Source organism: Podarcis pityusensis, assembly GCF_964106645.2.
Source record: "Podarcis pityusensis genome assembly, chromosome: 3".
NCBI classification, from domain to species: Eukaryota; Metazoa; Chordata; class Lepidosauria; order Squamata; family Lacertidae; genus Podarcis; species Podarcis pityusensis.
The window spans coordinates 90,744,632-90,757,262 of record NC_138026.1 but is presented as its reverse complement, the minus strand read 5'-3'; the positions used below and the strand labels follow the sequence as shown (position 1 = coordinate 90,757,262).

The 12,631-nt window shown below is 42.0% G+C and overlaps 1 protein-coding gene across 1 annotated transcript in view; it reads left to right on the top strand.

Moving 5' to 3' along the window:
• Positions 1 to 12,631, top strand: part of GALNT14 (polypeptide N-acetylgalactosaminyltransferase 14) — a 244,637-nt gene that overhangs the window by 204,923 nt on the left and 27,083 nt on the right. Inside the window, exon 7 of the mRNA XM_081000206.1 lies at positions 11,594 to 11,681. Within this exon, the coding sequence (XP_080856332.1) occupies positions 11,594 to 11,681 (88 nt within the window). The remainder of the gene's footprint in view (positions 1 to 11,593; positions 11,682 to 12,631) is intronic.

Here is a 12,631-nt window from a genome sequence, read left to right as displayed (position 1 = left end):
AGCTGATGTGATGGATGAATGTGGATGCCATATGCAGCAGCGCCGTAGGAATTTCATTACATGGTTGCAGTGGCAGCAGCAGCGGCGGGGCCTGAATGAAGCATAAAAGCAAAACGTCACCTCTGTTAACTTCTCTTATTTGTAATTTCTCTTTTTCTTTTCATTTCCCTCCCATTTTTAAAAAAAGAACAAAACCCACACAATCAAAATTGAAGCCTGCATGAATGTTTGAAAGAGGGGCCAGCCCAGTGGTTTCTCGTGCTCTTAGCGGCTTGCATTTCAATGAGGAGCCTGCTTTGTAGTGTCACAGATTCCACACACACATCCCCAAAAAGTGGTACAGGATTTGCGGGAGGATGAGTGCAAAAGTAAGCAATCTCAAGGTCCAGAGCACAGAACACCTGACTCGTATAGGCAAAGAGAAAGGGAGTCTGAGGCAAACATGGAGCCTTTAAAAAAATCAGCCAGTCAGCTTGATGCGTGGTTGTGAAGTGAAAAAAAGCCAGGCAGGTGTGCCTTTCATACAGCAGTTATATTGCTATGCGCTATCCCAATTTCCCAGCAGTGAGAGACTCCAGAAGTTTCAAGCACTCTTCCCCAAGGTCCAGTTTCCTTGGAATGAAAGCCAGTGGAGACTTTAAGGATATATGGCTTTATTTACACATACACAACCTGTGCATAGGATGGAGAGGCTCACAGGTTTCCCACCCCTTGCTTCCTCGTTAGGTGTACAGGGGAGCCTCAAGTCCAGCACAGAGCAAACATGTCTCTGTGTCCCCAGCTTCCAGCATCAGCCCAATTCACACACACAAATGGCACATATGCCCAGCACTGCTTGGCCTGCTGTTCTCCGTCCTAGGATGACGTGGCAGCCAGCCAGATTGCAACCTAGGTCGTTTTATTTGAGGTGCTGAGTGCTTAAGTGGCCATTATCTTACAAAGAAACTTGCCTGGCCAGTTTAGCCTCTTCGACTAGATTCCAACCCTCACTAGAGGCAGAATCACAGCCTTGCCCCCCTCGAAACTCATAACACTGTTATCAGGGCTGGTCTCAGTCCAAGGATGATGTGGCATCCAGCCAGATGGTGGGAGTGGGGTACCTCGGGTTAAGAACTTAATTTGTTATGGACGTCCATTCTTAACCTGAAACTGTTCTTAACCTGAGGTACCACTTTGGCTAATGGGGCCTCCCACTGCTGCCTCGCGATTTCTGTTCTCATCCTGAAGCAAAGTTCTTAACCTGAGGTACTATTCCTGGGTTAGCGGAGTCTGTAACCTGAAGCGTCTGTAACCCGAGGTACCACTGTACCTGCCTCTCTTTCCTGAAGAGCACATCACTTAGTTAATAGCTTTTGCCACCCAGCTCATTTTATTTGAGATGCTGAGCGCTTTAATTTCATTTCCAGTGTGGACTGGATGGGATAAACAGAGGGACCATCGTGTAAGGAGATCAAGGGGCCATATGCCTTAGATGTACATTTGTAGCCTTTCAAAAGTACTTTGTTCCACTTTGCCTTTTTTCGGGTCGTTGAGTAAATGTTGATGGGACAGATGAACGGTTGTGTGCATGTAAAATAGATGTTTCTTTTCTTCTCCTACACCCACATTTCCCACCTTAAAGGTGGGGAAGTCTCACACCCGCGCTATCTTACTTCCAAGCGAAAATTACACCCCGTCTTTTTTTCTTTTTTTTGCCAGTGTAAAACCGTGTTTGTTCAACTGTATTAAATGTTAATGCTGCCACCTTCAGCCTGGTGCTGGAAAGGCGACTCATTTTTGCCTGCCACGCTCTTCTTCCTCCCATTCCAAAGATTAATGGTCTTCTCTTAATTTGTGGCTTGCAGGAAACAGTCCATTTCGGCTTAATAAACTTTTGCGCTTCAAAGAGATTGAGAACCCAGAATGCATCTGAATCAGCAACTGCCCCCCCCCCGCACCCCCGCAACCTGCATCATGTCACTTTCCATTTTTCATTCAGCAAAACATCTGTTTAGCAAGATTTCTAACGCATGGCAAGCGTCCAAGAAGCAAAGTGTACTTGTGTCTTTGTGTGTGTAAGCAGGGGAGGGTGTAATGGAATAGTAAATTAACGCTGGGCATCAAACCCCAAAGACACTTTAAAAGAAAAGTGTCTCTCGGGCAAAGTACACATGACAGATACATATTTCTCTGATGGATACACGAGGTGACAGGGTCTCCTTGAGGTTTTGTTGATGCTTCTATTGCCTGGCTGCATCTGCATAGAGCTCTGCTGTTCGTGGAGCTGAATCCCGTATGGGAGAAGCTTGCAGTCTCCGTTTAGGACCAGGTAGAAGGGGGTCCTGTTCAGTGAAGTGCAAGTATTCATTCATTTACTCATTCGTTGCATTTATATCCCACTTTTCCATCCAAGGAGGTCAAAAGGGGGCATGAATGATTACCCCCCTCCTCATCCCATTCTCACAACAACCCTGTGAGGTAGGTTAGACAGAGAGAGAGAGAGAGACAGAGAGAGAGAGAGAGAGTGTGACTGGCCCAAGTTTAGCCAGTGAGGTTCTGGTCCAAGTGGAGAATCGAACCCTGGTCATCCAGGTCCAACTCTAACCACTACAAAATCCATCACTTTTGGTTTCTTTCCACATTTCACTTCAGTTTGCTCTTTTAAAAAAAAAAAAAAGTTTCTCACAAAAGCTTGCCAGCCTTTTGAATGCACATACACACATTTTTGTATGCAAATTTTCCTAATATACACATTTTCTCCTAATACAATGCATTTTATGCTATCTTCACTAATATTTGCATTTTAAAGCACACTTTCACCTAACATACACCTTTTTCAGATGGAGAACTACACCACTACATTCAGAACCCTACAAATTTTGCAAGATAGATTTGTTTTGGATTGCAAACAACAACAACAATTTATTATTATTTATACCCCGCCCATCTGGCTGGGTTTCCCCAGCCACTCTGGGCGGCTTCCGACAAAATATTAAAATACAATAATTAATCAAGTACTAAAAGCTTCCCTAAACGTATTGTTTGGGGAAGCGAGAATCATGATGAACCGAAACGACTTTCTCCCATGGCTGTGTCTCATCACTCCACTTCTACAGAGACCTTATTTTATGCAATTTGGCAGCAGCAATGGGAACCCAGGAGAGCTCAGGAAAGGTGCCAATGTTATCCCCTTCCCCAGCATCTCTCTTGGCCTCTCAGCCATTAATAAAGGATCCAGGAGCCACCATCCACCTGACGTATAGAAGGAGAGGCCTCAGTCCCTCTTGACAGTTACTTCTGGTGCTGGAGGTGGCAGCTGGGGGCGGATGTCAGGATTGAAGTCCTTCAGCCCAAGAGGGCTCAAATAACCACCCAGAAATGAATAGATAATGGAGGCAGAAGCAGCACTTGGGAGCACATTTGTTTGTGGAAATGAGCGGCTTTGACTAAATGAATTTGTGTCAGATAAGGGGGAATGTCCATTATCTGTAACTGGGAGAGCATTACAAAGCACAAGTGTTAGCTTGCAGGGGAATTCCACTTTGTTTTGCGCAGGTACGGATTTGTGCCTCTGCATGCTGTCTTGTTTTTACTTGGAGAGCTGATGTGTCTACCATTACCAATTTGTTTTAGCCAAATAACTTTCCCCTAAAATGTAATTACAAGGCCCAAGGCGTTTTTACAGAAGGAATCAATCTTCATCACCTGAAAACAGGCTTTTGTTAATGTCATGGTAATGAGCCAATGGATGGTGATGTTCCACTATCCAACACACACACACACACACACACACACACACACACACACACACCACTCCTGTTTTTCCTGTTTGAAGAGAGATGGTGGGGGGTGGAACATGAAACTATATAGTTTTGCATGAATCCAGCTTGAAGGAAAGATGCTACGCAACCTCTTCTTTCTTCATTACTTAGTCTTCTCCGCCATCAGCTATCTGAATATTGTTTGCTCCAGCATTGGTGACTGTTATCTGGGGCAATCACAAGCCTGTTAAGCTAGATAGTACTTGAGCATTTGGGGGCCTTTTTGTCGGTAGATTAGAACCAGGTAACGTTGCAAAAGAGAATCAAGGAGATTAGTCGTGCCTCCCTTTCCTTCACAGCGGAACAACTTCTTGTGCACCTTTTCTCTGGAGGTGATTGCTGCTCCTCAGCCTGTGACTTTGATATCCTGCAAGGAACCAACAGCAGCTAATGTGCTTGAGGTTCTTTCCAAGGAAAGAGGTTGGAGGGGATGGAAGTTCAAGCTGGGCGATGACTGAAGTGGCAGTTGAATGGATTTCGGGAAATCTGAAGCCGGATCTATATAGATTGGGAAGCCCTTATCTGTGTAGGACTTGAACTTCCATCTCCTCCAACCTCTCTCCTTGGAGAGCACTTCAAGCACATTAGTTGTCGTTGGTTCCTTGCAGGATATCAAAGCCACAGACTGAGCAGCAGGGAACATAAGGAGCTGCTTTACTCCAAGTCAGACTATTAGCCTGTCTAGCTCTGACTGGCAGCAACTCTCCATGGCATCAGACAGGGAGTCTTCCCAGTCCCTACCTGGGGTTGCCTAAGATTGAACCTGGGACTGTCTTCATTCAGAGAGGATGCACTGCCACTGAGCTACAGCCCTTCTCCATATGCATCATTAAATATATCTGTTATATACCATATTTTTTGCTCTATAAGACTCACTTTTCCCCTCCTAAAAAGTAAGGAGAAATGTGTGTGCGTCTTATGGAGGGAATGCAGGGTGCGCAGCTATCCCAGAAGCCATTGCTGCTTTCACTGCTCAGCGATCCCTCTTGCTGTTCTGGCTTCTGAGATTCAGAATTTTTTCCCTCTTGTTTTCCTCCTCCAAAAACTAGGTGCGTCTTGTGGTCTGGTGTGTCTTATAGAGCGAAAAATACAGTATATTGGCCCATTCCATGAATATCATCAACATAACAGTGGTGCAGGGGAAGGGTTGTGACTCCGTGCAGGGCTGTCTTAAGCATATGTGGCACCAGGGTGCAAAGATATGCCTGGCGCCTCCCCCCCCCGGTTGCATGCAGGAGGGCGGAGCCAGCCGGCCGCCTCAGTGTCTCGCTGGCTCAGTCACCCCCGAACTCAGGCCCAGAGAGAAGAGCCCGCTGTGATGCTCCAACCGATGGGCAGGCTCTTCCCCAGACTCAACTCTCAGGCCCTGGACTCTTGGCCTGGCGCCCCTGAGAGCCCGGCGACCAAGTGCCCTGCACCCCTGACACTTATGGGTAAGACGGCCCTGACTCCATGGTACAGCACCTGCATTGCATGGAAGAGGTCCAAGGATCAATTCCTGGCCTCTCTTGGTGGGACTCTCTCTTCTGTATGGATCAGGCTCTGTATATATGCAGGAGAGGAAGAATGAGAATACAGTGGTACCTTGGTTCTCGAACTTAATCCGTTCCGGGAGTCGGACGTCCGGCATCTGAAAAATGTTCGCAAACCCGAACACTTACGGGTTTGTGGCGTTCGGGAACCGATTTGTTCAGGAGCCAAGCCGTTTGAGTACCAAATACCACTCTGCCTTTGACTTCTCCAGGGTATTGACAGAGAGGGCTGTTTTTTTTAAATATATAAGTGATTCAGGAGAGTCGGTACTGTCTCTACACATCCAATAATTCTTACCCGAACACCAACTGGGAAGCTTTTACCTAAACATCCCAGATTCCACAGTAAAAGTTGCCTGTAAACATTGCTATCAGCTCGAGCCAAGATTTGGAATAAAATATATATACTGTTCCTCTCTTCCTCTGCGCTTTTTATACCACACTGGTAGTAGAAGATATCTTTCACAACCCATTTTGGATTTATTTCCTTCCTTCCTTGATTATACTTTCTTCGGTTATCTTTTATTCCTGCTATAATGGGCTTGCTATAAAGACTCAACCTTATCTTCTAATATATGTTAAAATTATTCGAATTAATTGTCAGAGAATAAATATAGTTGTAGGAGAATAACTCCTGCTGTAGGGGAATTAATTTTAAGAGAATAACTTTTTTATGGTAATTAGAGTTATTTAAACTTTAAAAGATTGTGTGGGTTAGCTGTAGGTTAGTTTTATACTGGGGGTGGGGAGAGTTTATGAAGAAAACATAAGGCACTTCCAGCCTCAGGCTGAAGCTATTTGCTGCCTTCTTATGTGATCTATATAATCTTTGCATCTATTTTAGCCCCATGATTCTACCACCACCACAGCAGAGCCCATAAATTACAACAAAATGCTCAGAGAGTAGATATTATAGACATTCAAGATCCTTTCAGTCTTATGTATTAATCACAATATTTCAGTAGTTCCCAAACATCCCCCCTCCAAGAGCTACTTGAAAATTACCAAGAACTTGCTGGCCAACCACTTAATGACTTTTCTGTCTTAGCCATTGTAGTTCCGTAGAATTCAAATTTTACATGCAATAGGAGAGAATATAAGAAATCAAAAAGCAATAGGAATACAATTTAAAATGAATATGGGTGTTTCATGCTATGGATGTGCCATCTCCCATCGTCAACCACAGATCCACAGACATGCTGTGGCTCACCCAAATGAAGCTCATGGGCTACCAGTGGTCCACAGTCCAGTTTGGGAATAAATTCAATGCCTTCCTCTTTGATCTTGCTGTTTTTTAATCCCAAGTGAGTATCAGAATAGAGTGGTGAGACTCTAGGTTAACCTAGATTCTAGGTTAAACCCCAGGCATCCCGTGCAATTTATTCAGAACAAAAGGCTAAACTAATTGTAAATAATGTTGTGACGGAAGAACTTAAAATTGAAAAAGGGACACGACAAGGTTGCCCAATTTCCCCACTTCTTTTTATTTCGGTCCTGGAGGTTTTGCTGAATATGATTAGAAGGGACCAGTCGGTTATAGGTATACAGGTCGGAATTAAACAGTACAAACTGAGAGCATTTGCAGATGACTTAGTACTGACGTTACAGGAGCCAGAATCTAGTACTAAAAGGGTTTTAGAACTGATTCAAGAATTTGGTCAAGTGGCAGGATTTAAATTGAACAAGTCAAAAACCAAGGTTTTAGAGAAAAATTTAACACCGTTTGAAAGAGAGAGGTTTCAGAATGAGACAGGTTTAACAGTGGTTAAGAAAGTTAAATACCTGGGGATTAACATGACAGCAAAAAATGGGAATTTATTTAAAGACAACTATGAAAAATGTTGGTCTGAAGTGAAAAGAGATTTAGAAATTTGGTCAAATTTGAAGCTTTCACTGCTAGGCTGTATTGCTGCGATAAAAATGAATGTATTGCCTAGAATGCTGTTTCTGTTTCAAACTTTGCAGATTGTTGACAAAATGGATTGTTTCAAGAGGTGGCAGAAAGATATTTCTAAATTCGTCTGGCAGGGCAAGAAGCCCAGAATAAAATTTAAAATTCTAACGGATGCAAAGGAAAGAGGCGGATTTGCCCTGCCAGACCTCAAACTTTACTATGAATCAGCAGCCTTCTGCTGGTTGAAAGAATGGCTACTTCTTGAAAACACTGACATTTTGGATTTGGAAGGTTTTAACAATGTATTTGGATGGCATGCATATTTATGGTATGATAAGGTCAAAGCACATAAAGCATTTAAAAACCACATTGTCAGGAAAGCGCTATTTAATGTTTGGATAAGATATAAGGACTTGTTAGAAAATAAAACCCCAAGGTGGCTGTCACCAATGGAAGCGAAAGCCTTGAGAAAGGTCAATATGGAGGTCAAATGGCCGAAATATTGGGAAATTTTGGAACAAGACGGAGATAGACTGAAATTGCAGAGTTTTGAAAAATTAAAAAACAAAGTGCGAGACTGGCTTCATTATTTTCAGATAATGGAGGTATTTAAATTGGACAAGAAAATTGGCTTCCAGGTGGAAAGATCCAAACTAGAAACAGAACTGTTAGAACCCAAAACTAAGAATTTGTCAAGAATGTATAACTTGCTGCTGAAATGGAATACTCAGGATGAAACGGTAAAATCGGCTATGATTAAATGGGCACAGGACGTTGGACATAACATTATGCTTGCTGACTGGGAACAGTTGTGGACCACAGGTATGAAATTTACGGCATGTAATGCCTTAAGAGAGAATATTATGAAAATGATATACAGGTGGTACATAACCCCAGTCAAGCTTGCAAAAATCTATCATTTGCCCGATAACAAATGTTGGAAATGTAAAGAAATTGAAGGTACATTTTTTCACCTTTGGTGGACGTGCCCAAAGATTAAGGCTTTCTGGGAAATGATATATAATGAATTAAAAAAGGTATTTAAATATACCTTCCCTAAGAAACCAAAGGCCTTTCTCCTGGGCATAGTCGGCCAAATGGTGTTAAAAAAGGATAGAACTTTCTTTATGTATGCAACAACAGCAGCAAGAATACTCATCGCAAAGTATTGGAAGACACAAGAACTTCCCACGCTGGAGGAATGGCAGATGAAACTAATGGACTATATGGAACTGGCGGAAATGACTGGTAGAATCCGTGACCAGGGAGAAGAGCTGGTGGAGGAAGATTGGAAGAAATTCAAAGACTATCTTCAGAAACATTGCAAAATTAAAGAATGTTAGAGTGATGTTGGACTGAAAATAAGTGGTTTCCAGCTGTACAGGTTAAAGTTAATGATAGACTAAGATTAAAGATTAGGATTAAAGATGTTTAAGGAAATGGAAATTCAATAATTAAGAGGTAAAATTTCAATGCTATATTACATTAAGATCAAAGATTGGGTTTAAAGAAGTTGAAGTCATATATTATATTAAAATTAAAGATTGGGATTAAAAAAGTGGAAAAGAAATTGCTGGACAAACAATTTGGACTGGAATACAAAAGAGGGAGGTATGAGGAAGTCCAGAAAATAAGTAAACTCAAAAACGGAAATGGAAAAGAGATATTGTTTTTAATTGTTATGTTTCTTTTTATTGTTGATTCTCGCTTTTCGTGTTTCTTTTTTTTATTTTCTTTCTGGGATTTGTATTGTGTATTTGTGTATCTTTTTTAAGTTTTTTTTTCTTTGTTGTTCAATTTTTGATTGAAACTTTAATAAAAATTATTAAAAAATAAAAAAAATAAACCCCAGGCATCCCATAATACTGGTGGTAGTAGAAGGTAAAGGTGAATACCTCTTTCTGAGATCCTGGAGAGCAATTGCCAGCCGGAATACCTGATGCTAAACTAAATGGACCAGTCGGTAGTATAAGGCAGCTTCCTGCTTTCCTTTCAGTTTGCACTGTTTAATTGAGGCATTCCTGGGCTCAAGCCTTCTTGGAAATTAGGTTTTCATCTCTCTTCATCAAGCCATGTGCCAGACCCAATTTTAGGGGCCACTGTTGGCTACCGGATTTGTGCACCGCAGCATAATTAAGAGAATTTTCACACCCAGCTTTTTGCAAGAGCTGATTCCCAACAGTGTTTGGTCAGCTGCAGACCTGTGGAAAGGGTTTTAGTCTCATAGGGAGAAAAGCTTGAAGCTTTGAACTATAATTGGAGTCTGGGCTATTTTTTAAAAAACAAAACAAAACAAATAAAGAAATAGAAAGGAAAAGGCCATTCAGAGCTGACAAAATTTTGCTGTACCACCACCCTGATAGATATTTGGGCCCTCCTCTTCCACCTATGGCTATATATTAATTGAGCAATAAGAACCAAATATTGCTTTTTTAGCTGCTGAGTTTTATGATAATTTTAGGTGGAGTTTTGTGGGGTGCGGTGAGGTTGCCTGACTTCTTTGCTTTGTAGTTTATTTATTGTTTTAATGTGCTTTTAAAAGATAAAAGAAAAAAGAGGAAAAAATTGTATTTCTTTGTCTTATGGTGTATGTTAGCCACACAGTTGCCTGGGTGTTATATAAACGTAACAGACAAATCTAATTCTTTCAAACTCTTTTCTCACAACTGGAAAAGCCACAGCAATTGCCAGGTGTGGGAGTGAGGAGAGATTATCTTGTATTGTTTATAGCGCCGTTCTAAGCCTTTCTAACTCAGAAGTTAAGTCCCATTGAGTTCAATGGGATTTCCTCCCTGGCTTGCATTGAACTTCAGCTGTGATTTTGCCTTTCCCCATTGCTGACTTTATGGGCAGCATGTTCTTCAGCTGCTTCCCTTCGGTTTGTCCACTGACAGTCAGCAGAAAAATATTAAGGAAGCAGGTTTCAAAGGGGTGAGTTTGCTTAGAGATGTTAAATTATTCGACCAAATATTTGCAACTCCCCTTGCAATAAAAATAAAAGCTTCTCTTCCTGTACAAAGGAACTGCTCAACAATGGATTTAGGAGAAGTTGATTGACATGGGAGGTGGTGCCCCAGTGCTCAGAAAAGACATAAGAAGTTTCTTCACGTATTTTACCTCCCCGCTGCTTTCCTTTCTTGTTGCCTTTCCAATGGACTTTATCGGAGCATACTGGGAGCCTCTTCCACTTGGCTAGATCCTGCCCCTCTCCAGTAATGCTGGTGGGAAGGAATCCCTTAAAGGCACAGATGATGAGCCAAGGCCTTCTGCTCATAATTCCAGAACAGCCTCATAATACCAGGGCCATTAGGCACAGTAAGAAAGTCGCCTCCGGTGGCAGACCCAGCCTCCAAGGAGCACACGACTCTCCTGCACTTGTCAGCTTCTACCACTTACACACACACACACACACACACACACACACACACACACTGCTTGCTCCTTTTCAGTACAGCGGGACATTGTCTGTTTTGCCCCAGGTGGCAAAACATCCCGGGCTGGCCCTACCTAGGCGATATATGGAATCTGTGCCCCTAAGTGCAGGTGTTTGTTTGCTTTACACAAATCACTGCCCCCCCCCTCATTTGGGACCCTAAAGTATGCATAGAGGCTCTTGCTTCTCTACAGCAGCATAAGAATTAGCCCAGGGAAGTGCCTGACCAGGCCCATAGCAATTTTTCTATTTAAAAGAAAACTTTTCAGCTAATTAAAAGAAATAAACTGGCATCTTCTGGGAATTTCTCTATGAACAGATATTCCTTCTGCAGTGAAAACAACCACCCCTTTTGTTTCTTCGACACTTCTGACTTTTTCATCAGCATGTTTTGGATGATTCTCATTCTTTCTGAATGAAAGTGGTCTCCAGTGGCACCACTTCCCTGAAACGATACTCTATTTGGTACCAGAGTATTCTGTCCTCTCTTTTTCTGATGACGGAGAGGTGACAGACTTGCTGTAGAATAGGACAGCTCCAGCCTCAAATTAGCAAAGACGGAGAGAGTGTTGCTCTTTGTTTGCAACATCACAAACATTACCCAGTGCAATATCCACAATATCCTGTGATACTCATGAGGAAACAAAGTACACTAATCTCAAAAGCACAGTGTAAAAAAAAAAAAGAGGTTTAATAGAATGGAACCAATCTGTTGTGAGCTGAAAAAAGTTCTTCTGCATCTGATCCTTCATTTTATTGGGTTGGGATGTTGGTATTCTCTTCCCTCCTTTCACAGCCTTCTGGCAAATTCCGGGGAAAGTCCCATTTTCCCAGGTACAATTTTTAATGCCTTCCAGGACTGGGAAATGCAATACCCTTGCAGCGTAAATGTAATACACAAATATATTTATTGTACTTTCATCTTTGTTATCAGGACCCAAAGCACGTGGTGAGTCCAGTTATTGACATCATCAACTTAGACACTTTTGCTTATGTGGCAGCTTCTTCAGATCTGAGAGGAGGTGAGTCTGCAGTCACCTGTACACAGGTAAATGTTTAGGCCAGGGGCCACTAACACGCTAACTGGTGCATATGAGATATTGGCAGGTGGGATACCTTGCTTGCTATGCCTGGTTTAGGCAAGTGCATGAGCAAAGTCGCTAGAGGGGAATAAGAAGTATAGAAACATAGAATTGTAGGGTTGGAAGAGACCCCAAGGGTCATCAAGTTCAATCCCCTGCAATGCAGGAAGTCCTGAGTGAAATGTGGAGTACAAGTGTTATATTTATGTACTTGCATTTCTTGCTACTGCAAGATGTAATGAAAGCCACCAACTTGGTTGTCATTAAAGGGAATTTAGATTTGTTGAATTATTCTTATGTTATTCTTGAAGGGGGGGGGGGAAGCTTTCAGTGGCTACTAGTCACATTGCACCTCCAGAATGAGAGACAGCATGTCTCTGGAAAAAAACTTGCAGGGAACTTACAGTCGGAAAGGAATATTTGTAGGTGTTTGTGTAAGAACGTTAAAGTTTTATGTGAAATTCTGATGGTATAATGCGTTTTGGTTTATGTTTTCAAATGTAAGTCCCTTGGAGACTTTGGTAACAAGCTACTGCTACTACTACTACTGTTACTAATAATAATAATAATAATAATAATAGGCTTCTGGTTGGCTGCTGGGAGAACAGGTGCTGAACTATATGGGCCTTTGGCCTGACCCAACAGAGCTCATGTTCTTAACGGAGTCTTTATGACCCAAGACAGCTTTGATTTTCTTGCAAAATCCGTACTGGGTTATTGAAAAATCAGTTTCATTGCTAATCAGTTAAATTCTCCATGAAACCCACCACCACATTTGGGCTCCTTTTTTTTTAAAAAAAAAATAGTATTTATTAAGATTTTAAGTTTACAAAAAGGCAAAAGAAAACAGAAAGCAAAAAAAACCACCAGATTAGACAATAGTAAAACAA